The sequence below is a fragment of the Mastacembelus armatus genome, chromosome 19 (assembly GCF_900324485.2).
Source record: "Mastacembelus armatus chromosome 19, fMasArm1.2, whole genome shotgun sequence".
Taxonomy (NCBI): domain Eukaryota; kingdom Metazoa; phylum Chordata; class Actinopteri; order Synbranchiformes; family Mastacembelidae; genus Mastacembelus; species Mastacembelus armatus.
Genome location: NC_046651.1, coordinates 14,614,270 through 14,637,090, shown reverse-complemented (window position 1 = coordinate 14,637,090; position 22,821 = coordinate 14,614,270). Strand labels below are relative to the sequence as shown.

General features: G+C 39.1%; 1 protein-coding gene across 6 annotated transcripts in view; it reads right to left on the bottom strand.

Moving 5' to 3' along the window:
* Positions 1–648: 648 nt before the first annotated feature.
* Positions 649–22,821, bottom strand: part of ptprea (protein tyrosine phosphatase receptor type Ea) — a 49,739-nt gene continuing 27,566 nt past the window's right edge. The window contains exons 3-22 of one of the 6 annotated variants that reach the window (XM_026315260.1): positions 16,135–16,212; positions 15,449–15,545; positions 14,889–14,962; positions 14,337–14,381; positions 13,443–13,579; positions 12,627–12,717; positions 12,032–12,108; positions 11,874–11,910; positions 11,686–11,783; positions 10,926–11,045; positions 10,442–10,605; positions 10,019–10,154; positions 9,719–9,868; positions 9,196–9,289; positions 8,941–9,017; positions 8,700–8,834; positions 8,411–8,536; positions 4,496–4,647; positions 4,200–4,335; positions 649–2,035 (exon numbers count right to left, since the gene is read on the bottom strand). In XM_026315260.1, coding sequence (XP_026171045.1) covers positions 1,961–2,035; positions 4,200–4,335; positions 4,496–4,647; positions 8,411–8,536; positions 8,700–8,834; positions 8,941–9,017; positions 9,196–9,289; positions 9,719–9,868; positions 10,019–10,154; positions 10,442–10,605; positions 10,926–11,045; positions 11,686–11,783; positions 11,874–11,910; positions 12,032–12,108; positions 12,627–12,717; positions 13,443–13,579; positions 14,337–14,381; positions 14,889–14,962; positions 15,449–15,545; positions 16,135–16,207 — 2,094 coding nt within the window. In that variant the 5' untranslated portion in view covers positions 16,208–16,212 and the 3' untranslated portion in view covers positions 649–1,960. Of the gene's footprint in view, positions 2,036–4,199; positions 4,336–4,495; positions 4,648–8,410; positions 8,537–8,699; positions 8,835–8,940; positions 9,018–9,195; positions 9,290–9,718; positions 9,869–10,018; positions 10,155–10,441; positions 10,606–10,925; positions 11,046–11,685; positions 11,784–11,873; positions 11,911–12,031; positions 12,109–12,626; positions 12,718–13,442; positions 13,580–14,336; positions 14,382–14,888; positions 14,963–15,130; positions 15,287–15,448; positions 15,546–16,134; positions 16,213–22,821 lie in introns of those variants that run through there. The other 5 variants (XM_026315261.1, XM_026315262.1, XM_026315263.1 and 2 more) reach the window with 5 other exon arrangements.

Here is a 22,821-nt window from a genome sequence, read left to right as displayed (position 1 = left end):
TTCACAAATCCAGGTGTGCAAAGCCTGTTAAAGCTTGCCCAGGGAAGCTTGAAGCTATGATAGCTGCCTAAGAGACTTTTTCCAAGTACTGAATTAAAGGTCTGAGCACTTTTGTAAATGAAAGAGTTCAGCTTCTGACTTTTCAATATTGTGCCAAAAAACACGTCACTTTGTCATTATGGATAACTGAAAGTAGATTGATGAGCAACAAAATCAATTTTATCCACTTGAAATTAAAGCAGCAATGCAAAAAGGGGAAGGGGTATTTTGTTTCTGCTAACAAAGACATCTGAAAAATAAACTTTCTCTGACTGCCAGTGCATTTTCAGATGAATTTAATATTGCAACTTGCATTTCAAAGACACTGAGAATCCAAAAAGGGACAGACCACCCACAGAAAGAGCAAAGGCAAAGAGCCGCAGTCTAAACAGACTGACGGTATTCTCAAAAGACAGAAAAGAAACATTGGGGAAAATAGTTGCGTTGTTTTAAGTCTCTTCTTGTGCTGCACCTAACAGACATATAGCACACAAAATATGACCAATCACTTGATGGCTCCTTGCTGCTTAGCGATTTTCACTATGTTAGCACTTTGTCATGTAATATTTACATACAGTGTTGAGGATTAAAGCAGAGCTGGGACAGATGTCAAATGTTTAGTTTAATGTTTGAGTACCAGATAGATAGGAGTCACTGCCTCTGCTAAAATGCACAGAAAAGTAGTGTCACATTCAGATACTTAACAAATGAAACTAACACTGGAGAATTGAATTTTAACAGTCTGGCTGCTCATTTTGACCTGAAGTAATTGAAAATTACTGAGAACATTGATATGGGATGTTTTTTTTTTTTTTTTTTTTGTTATTGTTGCTCTGGTGTTAAACAGGCACTGATTTACCACATTTGTGTACTGTGGTTGTTGTAGCTGTAGGACCCAGCTTGTATTACTTGTTGTATTGTAAGTGTGCATTAGACAGGTTGTCACAAAACTGTAGTAATGGTACTGCATTTAGCGACAACCTTTTCCTCACCTGGCAATGGTTGGCCTTTTAATTTATGGTTGTTCTAGTTTTCAATAACATAAAAAGTACTTATGGCACTGATTTGTTAAACAATCTATAATCACAAATAATGGAACAAACATACAGTATTGCAGGTTTTTGGCAAAAGGCTTAGTTATGTTATGTGCTTTTTAATGTATAGTTATTTTAGCAAAATACTTTTTGCTGTCCACAGACAAATGGCAGACCCTACTAATGTTACATCCATGTTAAATGCAGCTGCATACCACTTTCTCAGGTACAGAATCAGTTTAATGGCCGGTGACAGCTCTGTTATTCACCTGTAAAACTTTGCCAGATTATATTGGAAATCGACCCATCATTACCTCAGCCTTGGTTGCATAATTTTACGTTCTTTACTTTATGACTGATGGGAATTTCTGACAGTGTTTCTACTGTCTACTTTCATGATGGGCTTGTAGCTTTAGGACAAAGAAATTGTTTTGTCTAATTTCAGTTGTCTTCAGTAAATTAAAGTGAAACAAAAAAAAAAAAATCTCAACATTCCCGTCATGTTCTCAAAACTTAAGATTGGAATGTCATTGTCAGTACATAAATACATTTACAATAACTGCAACTTTTAAAAATATTACATGGTCAATCTAAAATAACACTTAGATAAACATTTAAAAGTACAATATTATACAATAAAACTGAAATAAGAGACAAAATGTGACAAGAAATTATACATAAAGTGAAATATACATTATTAATCTAACTTTTTTCATTTACAATTTTCATTCACTGACATACAGTATATTACAGCAAAGATGGGCGTTTGAGTTAATCGTAGGACAAGTGCATAGCAAAATAGAAGATCATTTGACCAAGGTAACCCATAAAACTGACAAACCAGCTTTAGAAAACAACATTAAAAAACATGTTTAAGGCAAATCTCATCATTTAAAGTTGGCATAGTCTGAGAAAGTGTCAACAAAGTCTTGTACCACCCTGTAGCAGAAGTCATATTGTTCCTATGGGGAAAAATAGAAAATATTAAATTTATTGGCTTGAAAGAAAACAATGTTTATAATGTAACTATTTAAATATTTGGCCAGTTCACGATCTGATTCAGATGTAGATGTATTAATTATGTGTTTCTGCCCTCCCTAAGTGCTGGTGGCTAGTTTGGTAGTTACTGAACTCAAAACTCCACCTGCTGGCGTAATGCAGGTACTGCCTTCTAGGAGCGGCAGCACACTCCATGCCTGGTACAACACATTATACCACTACACAGTATCTCCCTCAAAGAGTAAAAGTTCTTCTCAAACAGGCGTCATGTAAACTTTAGGAGTACCATGTTTAACTAACTTGATTTTTATGATTAGTAGCGATAGCACCAGGGACACAAGCAAAGCTGAGGTCATTGCAAGTCTTGGTTTCCCTGTTGACAAAGCTGACGAAAAATGAAAATGGAGGATAAAACTGTCTGTCTTGATCCTTGAGGCATCTGTTACCCATCTATCTTGAGGGTTGTATGGGAGCTTAGCCAATATATGACTGACTCCACATGCTGTGTCGAGATGGGAAAGGCCTGGAAGATAGCCGTTCAACTTTGCTGCTTTCAGGTCCAGCTGAAGATCGCCTGATTCTCTTAAGTGCTGGTTTTCTGTGTTTGATATCTTGGGAAAGTCTTCAGTCCTCTTCAGCAGTGTATGTTCAATGATTTCTGGTGCTCCACAGCAATCCTCTAGCCTCTGCCACACCATGTAGAGACCTGAACCAGGGTCGCCGATGCTTGCAGGAGAGTAGGTCTAACTCTTCTTGAGACGACACACATAGATCTTAAACTGTGCTCTGGAAAGAAGCTTTCCAAGCCCAGTAGTCCTCAGTTATTACGATTGGCAGGTCAGAGCGTTAATACCTTTGGCTGAAGATGGTGACATGTACTTGTTCAGCTGTCCTCCATAGCTCCAGCTGCAATGTTCTGTCTTTGGGCCCTAAGTATGGCTGTATTGCATTATGGGTGCCATGGTAATGAATGGCAGGGATGTGAAGTCCTGACTCCCATGCTCACTGGGTTGGTGAACACTTTGCTTCAGGCACCATCGTTAGCCATTGCTGGTTGTGGCAGCAGGGGGACAATGAAGGCTCAGGTGGATTTCTTTGGGTCTACAGATGAAAGTTGTTTTCTAACTGCTGTTGTACATACTCTTTTGTTCGATGAATCACATTGATGGGTGGCAGGTTGTTTAGCTGGGGCTGTTGGTGTCCAGTTTCTTGTGCGAATGATTCCCTCTGCTAGTGCTGATGCAGCCACTTTCTTTGATTTGAGTACATGCAGCTTTGTGTCTTAGTCAGCTTCTTTTTAAGCTGTTCAGCTTGTTGTTTTAGAATATGTGCTTGCTTTTGTGCAAAGGAGAGTGTGACGCGTGCAGCTTCTGCCTTTGCTCGTGCTCTGGTGGCAGCAGCAGATGATGATGTAAGCTGGCTGGAGCATGTAGAACCAGAAACTTGGGATCTTGTTTGGAGTCTGTCATCCATCCCTCCACTGCAGCATAATGTTGGTGTGCTTTCACATGTGGATCTTAAGCACAGACTGCTTCACTTTCATGGAGAGTGAGGGGAGAAGCATGCCTTTTTACTATTCTGCCCTCCCTAAACGTTGGTGCTTAGTTTGGCAGGTAAACCGTTCTTCAAATGACAGATTTCCATGTCGTCTGAACCTTTCCTCCAAAATGAAGGCACTGTAAATAGGTATATGGTTCCCTTGCTCTGAAAATGACTGAGAACTGCTGTCAGTCTTCTGTAACAGTAATGTGTGTCAGCACAAACTGAACTCAAAACTCCACCTGCTGGTATCATGAAGGTACTGCCCTGTAGGAGCTGCAGCACAATTATATTGTCTTGGTCATTCACTGTCCCTCAGGTTGTGGCATATTTATACATATTGTCCACTGAGATGTGTCCTGCGCACTGTTTTAGGGTATGTTTCATTTTGAGAGATATTTAAATTTCTGTTTCCATGTTACTAGTCAACAGTGAACTCATGTTCTGTTTTCTTTAGGTTGTAATGGTTTTTCATGTCATGTTAGTCTCAGTACTAACTGGCCAAATGTTTCAGTCTGCATAAAGAGGCAGGAGATGAATAGCATTTTTAGCACTTCATATTTGGGCTTTGCTTCAGCTGATACTTACAACAGTTTGGACCATATGAGGCCTCTGCATGCGTAAACTCTTCACAGTTTGGAACACATCCAGCAGCCCTTCTGCCTTGACTCGTTCCAAGATATTGCTCAGTGCAATGAACGTACCTGTTCGCCCTGCACCAGCACTGCAGCAGAAGCAAAACCAGATTCAGACTACTTAAATTTATCATGTGCTTAAGCATTAAGTACTATTTGAAGTTGTCAACGGCAAAACTATTTAGCTGACACTGACAACAGAAACAGAAAAAGTGGCCTAAACGTGTGGCTGAAAGTGATTGAGGTTACCTGCAGTGTACGACAATGGGATGGTTCCCAGACTGCTGTTGCTGTCTCTGCACTGAGGCGATGATGTCGATCATGCCTTTCCCTTCTGCTGGGATGCCGATCTCTGGCCAGCCATGAAAGTGGAAGTGCCTGATCACTCTTGTCAGCTTTTCCTTTTAGAGTAAATGCACAGACAGTGGAGAGATCATGATGTGTTTTAAATATGATTTATTAGCAGGATAGAAAAGCATAATGGCAGGTGCAATGTCAGTGTAGGTTAGGTGTGCAGTAGATGAGTGGTGGATTAATGGGTGCAAGAACCCTGAGCCTCAGGGGTAATCTGGGTCGAATTTAATGAAATATATAAAATGGGAGTCCCATCCTCCACATTTCCTCTGGCAGCAACAGGTTTTGTGTTCTCACTGGGGTTTTAGTTTTTGTCTGATGGTTAATATTTTTAGAATTAAAACACTTATATTAAAAAAAAAAAAAAAAAAAAAAAAAAAAAAAAGTTTCTTTATATTTTGCTATTTGTTCAGTTTGTTTCATTTTCAAATATTTGCACCAGGACTTGTTTTCCCTGGAATTAATTTCTGTAGCAGTGATGTTGAGTTGTTTGTTAATCTGCTGGGAACTTTTGATATTTGAAGGCCCAGATAGCTGTATTAATAATGGTCTCCTGTGTCAGAACCTGCTACTAGGCCCTTTCCTCTCCCTCTTCCTATTATCTAGGCAGCCTGTAAGAACCATCAGAGTAGCATTACTTTATACCTGTTTAAAGCTGGGCCCTAAGTGATGAGGATATTAAACCAATTTGATTTGTTTGTGCATTGTTTGTACAGGCAAAATAAAAGTGTACTCGCACCTTGTTGGAAAATTTAGACAACATTTTTAAGCAGCAACTGATTAATGCCCAAATTACTGCAAAGTGGTGGCTCATCTGTTTGCACATCATTTGTGCCAGCAAAACAAACATTTCTGCTTCATTAATTCTCAAATTATGAACATTACATGTCAGATAAACAGTTGAGAAATAATGATGCTCAGATGTTTGTTATGCTTGCTCAAGTATCCTCTAATGATGTACAAGTGAAACCACTGCAGAGCCATTTGGGCATTAATGGGGAGCTCTCATAATAGGCTTATTTATAAAATGTCAATATTTAGGTTTTCAAAAATGGTTAAAGCACAAATGTTTACTTTGTCTGCACAAATGAACTGAAATAGTTTAATTTGTATCCGAGCATATGAGGTGTAATGTTTTCACAGGGTTTAGTAGTATTCACTAGAGTCATCTGTTTAGATGCACAACCTGAATGATTAATGCAAAATCTGCCTGTATGATGAGAGTATGTATGCAATGGTTAACTCAGTTGTTAGATATGTTATATTTCTACTGTCTTTGCCAGATGTTGGCTAAGTAAAGGACCGTCTGTTTGTAAAGTTTGGTGGGTCTTGTCGCTGTGTGGATGTGCAGCAGTGTCTTTTGAATTTCGTGTATAGAAAGTGCAACTTGCGGTGGTTTTGATGTGAATATAAATGTACCATGTGTATTTTCATTGTGACTTTTGGAGGGGAGTCAAACCCTAGTATGGAAAACACTGAACCAAACTAACTGTGTGTAGAGTAGTTAATACTTGCTCCACCTTGACCAGCTACAGTAGTAAAATGTTAAGGTCAATCACTTTCTGTAGAATAAGTATATGTACTTTCCTGTAAGTGCATAAAGAATATAAAAGTCTGCACACCCAGATCAAAATATTTATTTGTGTATTTCTGGCATGTTACAGCACAGAAGGGGAAAAAACACAAATATTTCAGCTCTGCGTTCCTCAGAGTGCAACCATCCTTCAGCTTCACAGGTAAGTCCTTTTAAATTTTCAGTAATATTGGAAGTCATTGCTGACTGCTATAATCATGGATGTCCTCAGCTCTGCCCCTCTAAAGCAGGGGTGCCCAAACCATGTTCCTCAAGGGACAGTCTCCTTGCTTTTCCAGCTATGCCTGTCCTGCCCACTGCTGATTACCTGGATCACATGTTCAGCCAATCAGAAGCTAGAAGATATCATTTTGGATAAGATTGGGGGAAGACAAAGTGAACTGGTTATCTTCCAGCTTCTGATTGGCTGAACACACGTGATCCAGGTACACAGCAGTGGGCTGAGCAGGGATGATGGGAAGACAAGCAGGGCAGTTCCTTGAGGACCAGTACTGGGAACCACTGTCCTATAGGCTCCCCTCAAGATACAATCCCCCAGCCATTAGACACAAAACCTAATGTTGAGAGAACTGTGTACAAAACATAATTTGTAATACCCAACCAAGTAATGTTAGTCGGGGTCTTGACCCCTAATCTCTGTAAACTACAAAAATATACTTGTGGAACACTGCAGTGAAAAGATCAGGCTGAAACCAGTGCAAAGAGAGATGTTTTCTGAGTTGTTCCAAGAAAGGAGACATCAAATTACTCATTAGGAGACATGGGATTTAATGTGTTCAGCAGTAGTTTTTACAGATTACCACCTAATGTTACTTTATCTATACCAACACACTTAAGTTGGGAAATAAGAGTCAGAGAGGTTATAGCTACTGATTTATATTCTGATACCGATTTAGATTTTTTCCCCAACACACAGATTTTACAGCCTGAACACTGTAACATATTGCTACTAGCTTTAACTTTCTTCATGTGGAAGGTGATTTGATCTGAACATTTTTTGCCTAAATTAGGTCCAGGAGGTGCCTTGTTTTCATAATAGTCACAGGCAAAACAGTAAAACAGAGCTCATTACTGAAACCCAGAAGAAAGTGAGTGTTAATTATGTGCTAAGTACACTCATAATGACTCAAGCTTAAAAATGACATCTGTGGGTCAATAAATACCAGTTGGTTTCACATCGGACACATCCTTAAATCAAGCCTTTGTGTTTCCACCCTTATTCACTTACAAAAGAATCCACAATTGATCTGACACACTAGTTGGGGCAGATATATTGTTAGAAGAAATGCGACATTTATGAAAGGCTGATTTCCCTGTAGAAACTGTTTTGCCTGTGACTGCCATGAAAACAAAGCACCTCCTGGAGCTAATTTAGGCAAAAGGTTCAGATCATCGATTTACGTCACAAAACATCGAATCAGCCATATAAAAAACTCAAATATATTAGTGTTCAGGCTGTAAAATCTGTGTGAGGGGAAAAAAAAAAAACTAATAAGAACGTTAACTCAGAAATCAGCTACTAGAGAGCAGATATAACCTCTTGTTGCTTGCCACTTTATAGGAAACAAACACTATTTCCCAATTTAAGTGTGTTTGCATAGATAAAGTAACAGTGCACAGAGGTGGTAATCTGGAAAAACTACAGATGAATTAAATATATTAAATCCCACAACTTCGACTGAGGAGGAATTGGATGCGTCTCCTTTCTTATAACAACTCAAACATATTTCTCTTGCACTCTTAGAGGTTTGTCTTACACTGCCATAACTTATGATGGTTTCAGCCTGATGTTTTACACTGTGTTGTTTGAGGTTAGGGATCATGTGCCCAATTAACCAGGCACAGCTGAGGATCAATTAAAATGCTGGATAAGATTTTGAACGAGGAACTTTAACTTGTAATAAAGTATTTTTACAGCACTGTTATCTGTACTACTCCTTCAGAATATAATGCAACTACTGCAATAACTAAAGGTTATTACAGTTAACACTGAGAAAATTGTTCAAGGAACACTTACATTTAAATGTAAAACTAATGTCCCTTATCAGTTTTAGTGCTTGTAGTAAAGCAGTACAACTGAAACTAAAATGCTCAATAGAATTACATCAAGGAAGTAATAAATTCCTTTTTTTTTTTACCTTGGCAGGCAAATATAATGTGGTGTTATTGCCTCAGTGGTGCCTTAGCTGATAGGGTGATGGTGTTAATTTGCTTACCGGGGTAAAGGTGAGTACCAAGTCTCTTAGACTGAAGGTGTCGCACAATGTGTCTCCCTTCAGTTCCACTGTGTAATCTCCATAGGTAACCAAATCCTCTGTGGGCCAGTACTGGCAGCATTTGTCCTGCGAACACAGACAAAACAGACCATTACTTCTGTAAATAAGGTAAACAAAAACTGCAGCTTAATGTATATGAAATACTCTGCACTTGATTTAGGCTCAAAACATGAAACTGCAAAAACATTGATTCCTAACTTGCTTGCAGTCATCAGCTATTGTAGCTTACCTGCTCCCTCTCCTGGAGCTCAGTGAGCATGACAATAGAGTGACATTTCCATTCCCACACCATTCGCCAGAAATCCTCTACTGTGTGAGACAGAGGCCCCTGGGTGGCAATGTAGTAGTCTTTCTGTCTGTAACCCTGTTTCACAGCAAAAACAAACACTTCCAATTATCCTGTAGCAATACCTGTGAACTATTACAGACATATTTACAAGAAAGAAGATGGAGTAATAAAATTTGCTTACATCTATAAAAGATGCATTGATGTAATCAGTGAACTCCTGACCTCTTTTCATGGAGAGAATAACTCTGTTGAAGTCATCTGAAATGGGAGCAGAACAGGAAAAATCTCAGGACTATTTGGAAAGTAGTAGCTCAAAAACTCAAATAGCTCAAAAAGAGTATCAGTTGCAGATACAGCTCGAGTGGTTCTTAGAGGAAAATACTGTAAGTAATTGTTTCATAGTACAGGATAGGGAAACAGTAGTAGTATTCCTTACATGGAATAATTTGCAGGACTCTGTTCTTCTTCATGTTGGCAGGAAGGTTGCCTGTTCTCATGTTTTCCTTCATTATTCGCATGTTGGTCAGTTTCTGGACAGCAATCAAGCAGATTTAACATGTTACCATCAGGCAAATGTTCTCTTTTTGCTTAAAGGTTGAAAGAGTAAATGAAGGATGTTACAGTTTATTGTAGCACTCATGTAGTCTTCACAGATATATGAAAGTTGTATTGCTAACTATAACCCAGAACAGGAAACACATTTACATTAGCAGCTCTCGTGGTTCGAGTTGTCTTCTAACACAACGTGCTTGTACTAGTGATAAGTCATCTTTTTTTTCCATTTAACATTTGTTAATTTACTAACATCCACCTGGCACTTAAACAGCTACTTAAATCTAAGAAACAATGGCTCTGTACCAGTATGAGTTCAATGAAAATCTGAAATGTTCTTCAGAATAATCTAAGTAAAGTGTCAGCGTAGAAGCCTCAATGCTGCTGTGTGAAATAAGTTGTCTTACCTTAAACTCTTCTTCTAGCCCGACCCGGTCATTGTCTGTAAAGGTGTTGTGCAACTTGTCCAGATGTTTTTCCAGAGATGACACGTCGAGCTCAGTGTCTCCATAGAGGTAGTATTCGAGGAGGGCCTGGTAGATGAAGGAGTACTGCATCTGTGGTGAGAATACGCATAACAACAAATGGACACACACTTTGCATAAGCACATCTGAACATTCAAAGCTGATTGAAAGGATCTACTATACTTGAAAATGGAAAATTATCAGTATGTTTCAAGCAGGAACTTGTTCCATCTCAAACTCACATCTGTCTGGATGAGCTGTGAGCGCTGTTCACGTATCTTGGACACAAACCCAAACACATCAACTTTCTGCTCCGCGTACATCATGTCGATCATGGCATCTATTACGATGAAAGTTCCTGTCCTCCCAACACCAGCGCTGCAGAGACACAAAGCAAACCACAGATTAAATCAACTGCAATCCTCTAATGGACACCAGCAGGGAAACAAAGGGACATTTGTGCTTGTGAACAGATGTATTGCTATTAGTCATTCAAAATGTTTCCAGCCATAGACAGTTTGTTTGCCTGTGGACACACAAGGAGGACATATAAGCCTAAATGTCTCCATAGAAACAAACTGGATAATTAAACCCATTAAAAATAACAAAGGTTGGATTCAAGTAAACTGAATAATAAACATGTCCCACTGGTGTATTTCTATTACCTGCAATGAACCAAAATAGGCCCAGAGAAGGAAGGATTCACCAGCTTGACCTTTTTGAGGAACTTGAGCATCCCAATGGGGGAGAAGGGAACTCCAAAATCAGGCCAGCTGGTGAAGTGGAGCTGGGTCACCAGTCGGGGAGTCTTGGCAGCATCGCTGGCTTGCTACAAAGACACAAACACAGTTAACAGCATTAACACGCATGGTACAAGTTTGAGCAGAATTAGTCTGGTACTGGAGCAATTGATTTGTTCTCAGTTTTAACAGGAACCACTCTCAAGTTTAATTAAAGATCTGCATCTATTCTATGTACTCTAGAGCAGAACTTGTTTAAAGCCACTAACAGCATGATCATTTTCTAGTTCAGTCTCAAAAAGAGGAACTGAACTACACGTGATACAGCATGCAGTGTTTCATACACGCCAACTTCAACTTGCAATTTCTATGAAATGCATAAACTACATAACTACTGTTTGAAACTTACATATTGTACACAGAACTTGCGTATGGTGTAGTCCACCAGGACAGTGAAGTCTTCTACTGCCACTCTTACATTCCCATAGGTCCAACAGCCCTGATCTGGCCAGTACTGGCAACACTTGTCCTGGGGAGAGATGACAGCCATGATTTGAAAAATACTTAAAAATCTGTTTGAATGGAATGTACTCTGATTTGACATGCATGACTCAATGGTGAGCTTTACTAAAGACACACATGCTTCAATTTCACAGCCAGTCAGTTCAGATTAATATAAGTGAGAGGTGAAACCACTCAATGTAAGACATTGCTGGCTGGTTATGATACTCCCTTAGTGGACTTTATTACACATTATGTGGCTATTGATACAAACATAGCCACATACTGATTTAAATCTTTGGCAATTCTCTTTTAATTGATCTTTTTAGCCTTTGTCCCTCTCTGTTTTCAGTGAAGAAGCTCTGATTCATACAGTTAACGATAAATACTGTGCAATTACAGCTGAAAAACAGATGTCAGAGAGAAGATTACAGGTGTGAAATGATGAAATTGATTCAAAGCACATTTCTCATCAGATCTTTTTGTGATACTCCATTAATCCCTATAGAGAACTAAGACTTTTCATTTGCTTCCTTTGCAGGACAATCAGAAAAGACACTTGGCTGAAGAAAAAAAACTGTAGCTCATAGAAATGCATTATTGTGGTCATGACCACTTCAGCAGGAGAGTTGAAACATATTTAAGAAATAAAGCTGAAAGTCACTCACTTCTTTTCTTTCTTTCAGATTTGTCAGCATGACAACAGTTGCTACTTTCTGCTCCCAAATCATCCTCCAGAAATCTGCTAGAGTGTCTTCTTTTGGTCCTGAAAGACAAAATATTGAATGATTTATTTAAACATGAAATGAAAAATATGAGTATCATCACTATCATTTCTAAATGCAACGTAGCTTACCTTGTGCTGCTATAAATTTGTTCTTTTCTGTGTATCCCTGTTAGTAAAGAATATTGATTAGCTCAGGATAGTAATATAAACCTCCCTAACCTCGAATTATTTAAGCGCTCATAAACGTCATCAGAGTCATGACAAAACGAAGACAAAGCAATACTCACATCAATGTAAGAAGCATTCACATAGTCTGAACAGAGGTTTCCATCCAGCTGAGTCAACACCACTCGGGAATGATCATCTGTTGGAGCATGTACAGTCGGAAAGTTTAGAGGGTTCAACTGGAAAAACAATACATAACCTGTGCCACTATATAACTACATTGATTTTGTGCAGGGGGACTAGAAAGCATTGAAAGTTTGATCATTTGGAAAATATTTTGCTTTCTTGCAGAGAGTTATGAGTTAATGCCACTATGATGGCAACTGTATTTATGAAGTTATAACCCAGAGCTGGTTAACTTAGTTTAGCATAAAGACTGAGAACAGGAAACATGTAGTCTGGCTTGTAGAAAGGTGACAAAAAGACACACACGTAACTTCCTGGAGTCTCCACTTGTTGCATGCTTCAATTCAAGAAGAGAAATAAAATGTTCAGGTGTTTCATTATGAATGATTACATTATTATATCAGCTAGATCTTCTGTACCTGAACTACAAAAATAAGAGCTCAAAGGCACGTGGACACATACAGGAAACTGTGAGCTTTGTGTGTGAATCAGATGAAAACCTAGTTGCTACAGAACAGAAAGTAAACTCACAGGGAAGGATGTTGGGGTATCTGTTCTTCTCCTTGTTGTCGTCCTTGTTGGCCTCCTCGTACGTCCCCTGGGCATTACCCCCTGGCAAGGACTGCAAACGCACAGTGACAGTTTTTTAAAATAACCTCACATACTGAAATTAATTTTCAACTGCTTGTAACTGGTGCATTGTGCTGCTGCATGTAGAGTTTCATACACTTCCTCTGTTACTGACAATAAACAGTCCTCAATTAAAAGCAGAGAACTTCAACTTCCTGTCTGCTGACAAACTGAATAAAATTAACTTGAATAAGTTACATGCACCATGACTCAAACACTGACTCAGATGCACAATCACAGTCAGAAATAGACACGGGGTATTTTTCATGTGTGTGGGTGTGTATGTGTACAGTGTGTGTCATGGACAAAGTGAGATAATTATTAATAGTTTTTTTCCTTAATAAAAGGTACATGCATAAGTTAAACTTTTCTTAAGCCAAAAAATGTCAGCTTTTGTTTTAGAAATACAGAGTTAATGATAAGAGCATTTTATTTACAGTAAGTATTGAAGGTTTTAACACTATGAATGAATTTAGTGTTAAAAGTTAAATAAAATATTTTGACACACTCCCTTTAATATTTTGCACACTGTCTCAAATTAACACAGTGCTTCACAGCATTTCATAAACCTACTGCTGAACTCACATGAAAATCCCCATGAAATCATGGGGTATCTCTACACCACAGTGACCTAGATGCCTAGTAGCACATTCATTTTCAGCAGTTTAACAGAAGTCAGAAGACTTTGCCTTATGGATAATAAAGAGAGGTGCTTACATTGTACTCCTCCCTGAAGAGCTTGCCATCATCAGCTGAGCGGAGCCTGTACTCGTCCTCGAGCTGGTCCACTGGGATCGGCGAGTAGGACTTAGAAGCTGACTGGGATCTGGGCAGCAGGACAACCGTCTGTTGCTCTGTGTGTAGAGGAGTCAGTGGGTTTAACATCACTGCTGAACTAACTGAATTGTATTGATGTGGTGGTGAATTGTGTTGATTTAGCTTTTCAACTCATCTGTGTTTTAATGCTGTTCTAATAAATTGATGTTATCAAGATGATTTGCTGTGTTAAACTGATTGATGTTCTAAATATGTCTAAAAAACAGTTCTCTTGTAATTATACATAAGAGGATATTATTACAATTATGTTTTCACACAACTCTCAGTGAATTGGTTTGGTCAGGTTATCACTTTCCTATTAAGACTGGCAGAAGAGGGGTAATTTCAGAGGTTTAATTAATTTTAAATTTATTCAGCCATATTATCAATTTTTACTTTTAGCTTTTATGACAATTTCCACATTGGCTATTTATTATCGGCCTACCTGTGGTTGGGAATCACTGAATTAGACAATTGGCCTCTAAAATTACTCTGCAAAGATTTTGCAGCTCACAGTATCAAAGACAAAGACAATCAATTCACATACCATTATCAGTGTGTGTTTTCCAGTACCTCAGTGACAATTTAAAAAAATGAGGACAAGTTTTCAGTGATCATCAAAGATCAAGGGTTAAAGAGCCAAAGGACCCCAGGGAAAAGCCACTTACAGCACCCTGTACCCAAGTTTCTCCAAAGGAAACCCAATAGGCATTCTGTTAGCACAATTTGAAAAGTGTAGGTTGAAAAGAGTGTTAGTAAAATGACATCCTGACACCACCACCCTGTATACCTGACCTGATGGTACAGTGGTGTATAATGACTCAGTACTGTGTCCAAACTCTAAAACACAATAGCAAATCACATACAGCACATACAGGATTAATTTTGACACAGTGCAACCCCATGAACAGCACATCAATTTGAATAAAACTGTTATGTTATGATATGTTATAATAATAACGCAAATTGCTCTGCACATTCCTTACTAATGTCAACTAAGAAAGTCGTTCCAAAAGAGCATTTAAGACATGTTTCACATATAGCTCTCGAAATATAATGGCATTTACACTGTGACATCTGTTCTTGTACTCTGCAGCATCAAAAAGCCTTATAAAAGTTAACCACAGGAAGTCAAACACAACCACACAGCAATGGTGGGGCAGACTGCACATCATTAGAAAAATAAAGGTGATGCCTCCTTTTCCGCCTCCTACTGTCTGTCTTAACCTCATTCTATGCCTCATGTTTCTGTGTATCTTTTCTCAATATGTTTCTCTTACTGCCTGTCACTTTCAGAACCTACAATCCGTCTTGCTGCTTAGAAGAAAGTTCACGTTACAATGTTACCTTGTTCCTCCAAGATGCCATTTGGTATCTTCTTGTCAACTGTTGTGACAACTGGTTTTTTCTGGTTTTTTAACCTACATGGAAAAAATAGAATAAAATAAAATTAAAAAAAAAAACATAATTAAAAGATTAGGTGATGTCACAATATTACAATTACAATTATGTTTACTTTTTAATTGCAGCTAAACAATACTCAAGATCTCTCAAATGACCTAAGAAAAAAAAAAATCTATCCATCCTACCATCTGAAACTTGAGAAGTTATTTTTTCTCATTAGCTGACGTCTTGGGTTGACAGCACTTTAGTCCAAATGCAGTAAAAATATGTTCTTTGCTCTCTTCTGTTGCCTGCTTACGTCCACTGTCACAGCCTGTTCTCTTCTTACTAAGCATGAGAGGGAGTCAGCTAGCAGCACTTCCTGAATGGGCTCCGCCTCAGTGACTAAAGGAGGAAGTGTCACCCTGAGCTCTGCCCCTGATCTTGGCCTACAGCCAGTCAGTGAGGGCCAGGGAGGGGGTGAGGTGATGTGGAGGAGTCCTTCCAGGGTGGGAGTTTTTTACCTGAGGAAGTACCAGGCTAGCAGTACGATGATGAGCAGCAGCAGGGACAGGACCAACACGGTGGGGAGGATGTGATGGCTGGAGGATGTAACGTCTTCTGGGGAAGAAGGAGAGGCAGAGCCGGGGGTCAGGGAGCAACGTCAACAAAGAAGCAGGAAGAGGGGGAAAGCCAGTGATATATATGTGCATATGTTTGTGTGCCATGCGTATCGTACAAACTGATAAAACTAAATCAGCATTTGGCACAGCTATGTGCACCCCATGTTCTCTTCTGACCACAGGTCTGATGTAATAACTGGCTTCAGCAGTATTTTGTCTACAGAGATAAGTATCAGCCCATTTCATCCTGTCAGTATGTCTAACAGAAAATGAGAGGTTCTAAGAATGGAGACTGAGCTAAGAGTCACAGCCACACAGCCAACTATTAGCTGTGTTTATAAAGACACACAATAAGCCGTAAATTACTGTCCAGGGCAGCTGAAGTTCATTGTGATCCGGTAATAACAAGGCTGTGTAAAAGGCTATTATCAAGCAGATGCATGCACTGCAGAAGACACATAATAATCATATCTTAGGGAAAAGTGATGACTGTAGTGGATGGTAATGCGATTTTGTTGCTATCGCAATGTGTTCAGTGTGATTCAAACTCACATGTTGAGCCGCATTGCCCATGGTATTGTTCTTACCTTGTGTATGGTTGCCAGTGCTGGTGGAATAAGATGTTGTTGTGGATGCCACCAAAAACAGAAGTGGGACCATTGTGACTGCAGAAAAACAAAATGAAGGCGGATATTAAATTTAGTACCAGGCATTTCAGCAAAGTCAAGACTGATGAGAACATCGTTCTTGGATAGTGTCACCATTCAGGAAACACAAATGCTTTTCATAGATCTGAGGTATATTTCTACATTCGTGACTGTGGATTTCAGGAATGTGCACAGCGGTGCAAAGTTCATGGCGACACAATGGAACAACACACTCATATCCTGGTCATTCATTTAGTCCTGTCATCAGGCTTGTGGTGTAATGCCTGACATGTCCACAGGGAGGCACAACTCTCCTACATTTGACAGATAAGGCTGGCCATGGTTCCTCACCTATTCATTGAGAAAAAAAATGCAAAGATTCCACCCAGACCAGAAAAAAAAATTAAAATTAAATTTAAATGTATGACTTTATATGAAAAGAAAAGTGATACCCACAAATATAGTTACTGCAACCCTTTCAAATTAATACACATCTTATAGTCACCCCTGTAATGCATATTCTTATGATTTAATCTGTGTACAATCTAATTGGGAACGAGAACTTGAGTTAATGGCACTTGCTGAAAGTGTTTTTTCATGATACAGCAAACATCTTAATGTGCCGAATGTCAAACAATCACAACACTTGCACAGTCACATACAAAGAAAAAAAAGGCCTGGTCTTGTATCAATCTATAAATGAGTTCTTAGGTCAAACTGTATCACATCATGGGAAGTGAAACACAGAGTCAAGCAACAAGATGTTTAACACATACACCATCATGCTCTTCTCCAATCACTGATCATTTCCTTGTTTTCTCCTGACAGAAGAATGCAGAGGAGCAAGGAGAAAAGACTATCTCTGATCAGTTCTTGTATTTCAGCATTCAGAATCGTTCACATCACATTGATTTAAACACCTCTTTCCTTTTCAAAGCTACTAGTAAGATCTGAAAACCAACAGGCCTTCAGATGTGTGGTGTTTTAAAGGTGTTTTTTTTATTATTCTCTTTATCACTCGAAAAGTTGAAATCTTAGCAAAGCATGCCTGCACAGAGCAGCTCACACCCCATAATGAAGCAAAGCAGAGTGTGCTTTGTCTGCCCAAGGCTGCAGGTGTGTGTGTGTGTGTGTGTGTGTGTGTGTGTGTGTGTGTGTGAGGGTGTGTGTGTGTGTGTGGTGCTTTGCAGCTGCAGTGAAAAAGCATAGCCCAAGTGCATAGTCAATGAAGACACTGTGATGAAGCCTCCATACTGTGCCGCAGTGTCCTGTAATGTGTCCAGGCAGGACACTGGAGGAATGTGGAGGCAACAGTGCAGAGACATCGACTGCAGCAGGGACACAGGGATCAGAAGGTTCAGGTCAATAATATTCCCAGGAGCAATTAATAAACCCTGACATGTCAAACCCCCTCTCGGTTGGGAAGACCCATGAGAGAATTCTAATGAGAAAAGCACTCGCCCATTCTTAACCCCCCCCCATTTCCCTTTAAGGCTCTCTCTGCAAATGTCACAAACTTGCATGAGAGGGGAGGATATTGAGCTGGGTTTGTACAGTCTTTGAATCCTGGACTCTGTGCGTAAGACTTGAGGTTTTTGTGATGTGGAAATTTACTCATGGTACCAGTTGGGATTTTCCACTACACATGCTGCATTTAATTTATGTATGCCTTGCTTGTTTGTTTGTTGTGATGGCTCCACAGGGACACAGCAGAATGCTCACAGCTAGGCCTAAGGATGTGTAAAATGTTACTGCTTCCTGTAAGTGTCCTCAACTTCCTGGCCCCCTCTCCATCACCTCTGGAGAAGTCACTCTGTCATGTTTCAGAACCCAACCCCCAGGCTGTATCCCAGTACTCTCCAGCTTTTCCCAACTTGTCACTGCAGTGGTTTCCAAGCTGACTTCTTCAGCATCTCCAAAGAGATTGCCAACTTCCTTTCTCCTGCTTTTGTTGGGAAATATCCTTCACATAACTATAAATAACACCACTCCCTATTCCTCTGAGTATCTAATCTCTTCTTCTCTGCACTCAGCATAAACCAGCCAAAACCACAAGTCTCAAATTAGACTATTAGTGTTAGTCATCTTTTAGCTCCGGTCAGACTCTGGGCAAATGGCTATCATCACATTTTGTGTGCCATCATCTGTGTATTGTCCTTTTTCTATTTAGCACTCTGCAGCTAGTCACTAACCGTCAGCCATAATGAAAATAGGTCAGGAGAGATGTCAGCTCAAGGGCAGTTCTGAGGCATCCTTATTTTCCAATACAAGACATTTGCAAGTTGCCTTGGGGAAGGTTATTGTCCTGGCAAGCCAGTTATTTCAGTGGTATGTGTCCTGAGTTACCCAGACATAGAGCTAGCTCTGTCTCATGGTGGGTCAGAGTACTGGGCTGCAGAATTGGAGGCCTCAGCTGCAATGACTAATTGAATACAATGCGGAAAAAGAACAAGAATCAACTTGAAGCACTGCAGAGTGAAAGAAAAAGTATGCACACTACATCATGATATTGTAGGATATTTTCTCAAATTACTCTTAGTATATATAATCTACATATAAATATGTAAATATAAATATGATTTAATATTATTAGAAATCCTAATAATATTGATTTCAACTGATTTCAACAATACCTCTCAGTTCCATTACTGCCTACATACTGTAAATGACAACACCTCAGCTGCTGTGTTCATAGAAACCTCCAGCATCTGGTATGCACTGTATGACTTACAGCTCAGTCTCTACTGATTACTACCTGTCACCTCTGAATACCTGCATAACTCACAGCATGCAAACAAAAATGTAGACAAGCACGCACACACACACACACACACACACACACACACACACACACACACACACACACACACACACACACACACACACACACACACACACACACACACACACACACACACACACACACACACACACACACACACACACACGTCACCTGACACAGACACCAGAGGATACCATTAGGCCCACTCTGAGGGCCTCTCCATCCTTCTGTAGCCTCGTTCCAAACATGAAAAAGCAGCGTGGGAATTCTGACTCGTGGAATTATATTGTTTATATTCTCAAACCAAGGATCTGATAAATGTTTTTCCCTGACACTGTTTTGTTTTGGAAGATGAGCTATCCCTCTCTGTGGACTTGTGTTTTCCTTGTGGTGTGCTTCCCTGCTCTTCCTCATTCCTTTAGTATGAATAAAAAAAACCCTGAAGTGACATAATGATATCTCTGCAGCTCTCCTCTACTGTCTGATTAATTAGTCCCAGAAACCTCACCATCATATAAACAACAAACTTGTTACAATTAGAAGATGAGACAGAGTAAATGGCCCTCTCTGCCTTTGACAGGAGACACAGTCTTTCCTGGCATCATGTTTTCCCATAGACAGAGCGCTGTCAGTTTCACTGAATGTGGTTTCTTTGGGCACAGAGTCTCTCTGTCTCTTCAAATACATCAGCTGGGGAATTTGGAAAATGGGTGGTGGGTGTAGGGGCGATGTCACAGGGTGAGTGTGCAGTAGGTACATTGTGTCCTCTGAGCAAAAAGCTGCCAGACTGTTTACCCTTGCAGCCACAAGGTTTTTAATAACAGAAACCTGCAAGACAGTTTATTAGAGGAAAAACAACCAGTAACCTAAAGCCTTCTGTGCATTCCTCACCGCTGTGTTCGGGATCCACCCAAAACTGTTCAACCTAAATATGTGCCTATAATGCACAAGCCGATAGAGATTAGTTTCTGTTAGGTTTTTCAACTATTAAAGGAATAAATCAACATTTTAGGACGTGAGCTCATTTACTTTCTTCTAGAGAATTAGACAAGAAGCTCAGCACCACCGCCATGACTGTCAGTTTAATTTGCTTCAGTTAGGAGTTACTTAGCCTGGCTCTGCATAAACACTGGTAATAGCTCAGTTAGCAATGTCTAAATGGAAAAGGAAAATCTAAATACCAACTCTGCTAAAGTCTTTTCATTTATTTAACCAAAAAAGTGCCACCTGCTTCCAGTCTTTATGGAAAGCTGAATGTCTCCTGGCTGAAGTTTCAAACTTACACAGATGTGAGGGTGGTACTGACATTTCATCAAACTCTCCACCAGAAAACATGGAGACATACGGATGATATAATTAATTGTATTTCCAAAACATCAACCTATTCCTTTAAACCAAGAAACATCTAATATAGTAAATGTTCAATATTAACTTATGGCAGGCACAATATCAGTAATTACATATGCCAGCTGGTTACCAGGAATGGCATAAATTACAATAAATTATTTCTGCAGTTATGCAACATTTATATTACAATTTTCAATCATTTTTCAACTGTAAAACATTTGTTTTAAGGTCTATGTTAATTCTACATATAATTACCAGATTTTTTTTTAAAAACTAAATATGATTATTACAGTAAAAGGCTAAAAAGTCTAGACCGCGTGAGTTAACACTGTTCGAATTTGAAATCATATTGACATCTGTTGTGTATCCAGCAAAAACTGATTATAGTAATAAACAGAATTTTAGTTGAATACTCTCACTGTAGACATCATTGAATAACAGGAGCGATAATTCTCTTAAAGGATTTCAAGTGTAATATAAACAGCCCAGTTAAATTTTCACATCTCCAGTGCAGCTGTATAATAATGAACAGTCTTACTTTGTCTCATGCATGTCCGGTCTGTGGGCTATAGCAATGGTGACGACTTTGTTATCTGCTTGTGAACTACAACATGAACTGTGACAGAAAGACATAATTCTTATTTATAGAATAAAGCTGTGAAAACCGATTAATGTGAGTCTTAACTGGATGCTATATCGTGTTTGTTTCTGTATCTGCAGTAATGTTTCACAGTATTGATGTGTGAATGTGTTATCACTGGTTGACCACATGACAAAGACCTCCACAAATATAAAAAACTAAAGTTATATTTCCCAATATCATTAAGTGTGCTATCAGGTTGCTTTAGGCGAAATGTATCACCCAGTGTTTGCGCGGCATGTTGCATTTTATCGACAACCTTTACTGAAAACCAGCACAAAATTAATAAAGCAGCTATCGTTCATATTATCTGTGTTTTGGTGTCTAATGTGAAGGATCTAATGAAACCATCTAAAATCAAAACAGTACTTGCAGGGTAAAGTTTTGAGCAGAACACTGCAGGACGTTTAACTAGTTCATATCTTGTATTTGAGTATGGTGTCCTCATATCACTGCATCTCTGTCTCTGGGGAGCTGCAGCGTGTAAACCTAGGCCAGGTTAGCTATTTAAAGGACAGGGCAACACATTCACAGTCTTGACTGAGGAAATGAAGCTGGGGTGTCCATCTGCTTGCACAGATGTGAAACCACTTATCATAAAATGTAACCTAGTTGTACAATGTGTTTAATGCTGCTCTCTCTAAACTACTGCAGACTTTCTGTACAGAACATCTATAATCTAAATCCACATTCTATCACAATGTATCCCACAGATATATTTTTAATATTTGACAGTGGGAGACATGTTTTCCTGTACTTAGAACACATTCAGTCATTAAATCAAATTTGAATTTATTTATTCATTCATTGTAAATTGGCTTTCTTTCATTTTTATGTGTATACTGCTGTTTCACAGTGTGTTCCCATGATAACCTGCCCAGCAGTACAGAACGTATTGTCTTTTATTAAAGAATACATTTTTAAAAATACAGGCGCATACTACATCCTAAGAATAGGAGAATCCAGGCTTTTGTCTGCATTAACAGTCACACCTGAATGGATATGAAGAAACAATAATAAGGATGTATTGCTAATTTCTAAACTGTTCATGCTGATATAAATTAATGGTATGGAAGTTTACTTCTAATTTTACAATGTGTGCATGAAGCTCATTGTTGGTTTTAATGTCTGTAGGGGATTTATGAAAAACAGATAAAAAAACAAAACTAAACTAAAAAAAAACTAAAAGCTTTGGCCTTATCCGTTAACTTTCCCAGCATCTTCAGTTCCTGATTCTTGCTATTAAGCCAAACTTAAGTGATGGGAATATGTGTCAAATGTATGTGAGGGACCTTAAGACCTGTGACATGGTGAAAGTATATATTTATATATTCTCACTAGCCAGGGCCGGTGTCAGTCAAACCCAATGTTTTCCAGTAATGGTACAGTAATATGGCATTTCAGTAAAAGCAATAGACTAAATGATTCCATATTCATTATTACAGATTAAACCGATTTTAAATACTCAGTAAAGCAGCACAATTACTTTGTTTAGACTGATTGATTGCATTTCTCAGATCCAACTGTGATCAATAAAGACTACTTTTATTATCATCAGGAGAAGTTGTGGTAATGTGTTGCACACTGCACTAGCACTATATTTAGCACCATTTTACAGTAAGTCCTCCTCTGCAGTGCTGCTCTCTTGCCAAACTGGGTCCATTCCCTCCTGTGCTCCTAGCATTGTCATTAATCAATTCCTGCCTCTTTCCCAGGGCGCCCAGACGTTGTGACAGTGGTAATGACCTTGGAGACCCTGCTGGCTTTGCTCTGCAGTGTCAGCTCTCCACCTCTATGTTAACAAATGTAGTATCTCCAACGGCGATCTCAGCGCAGTGTGTGGAAGAGTACATACGTG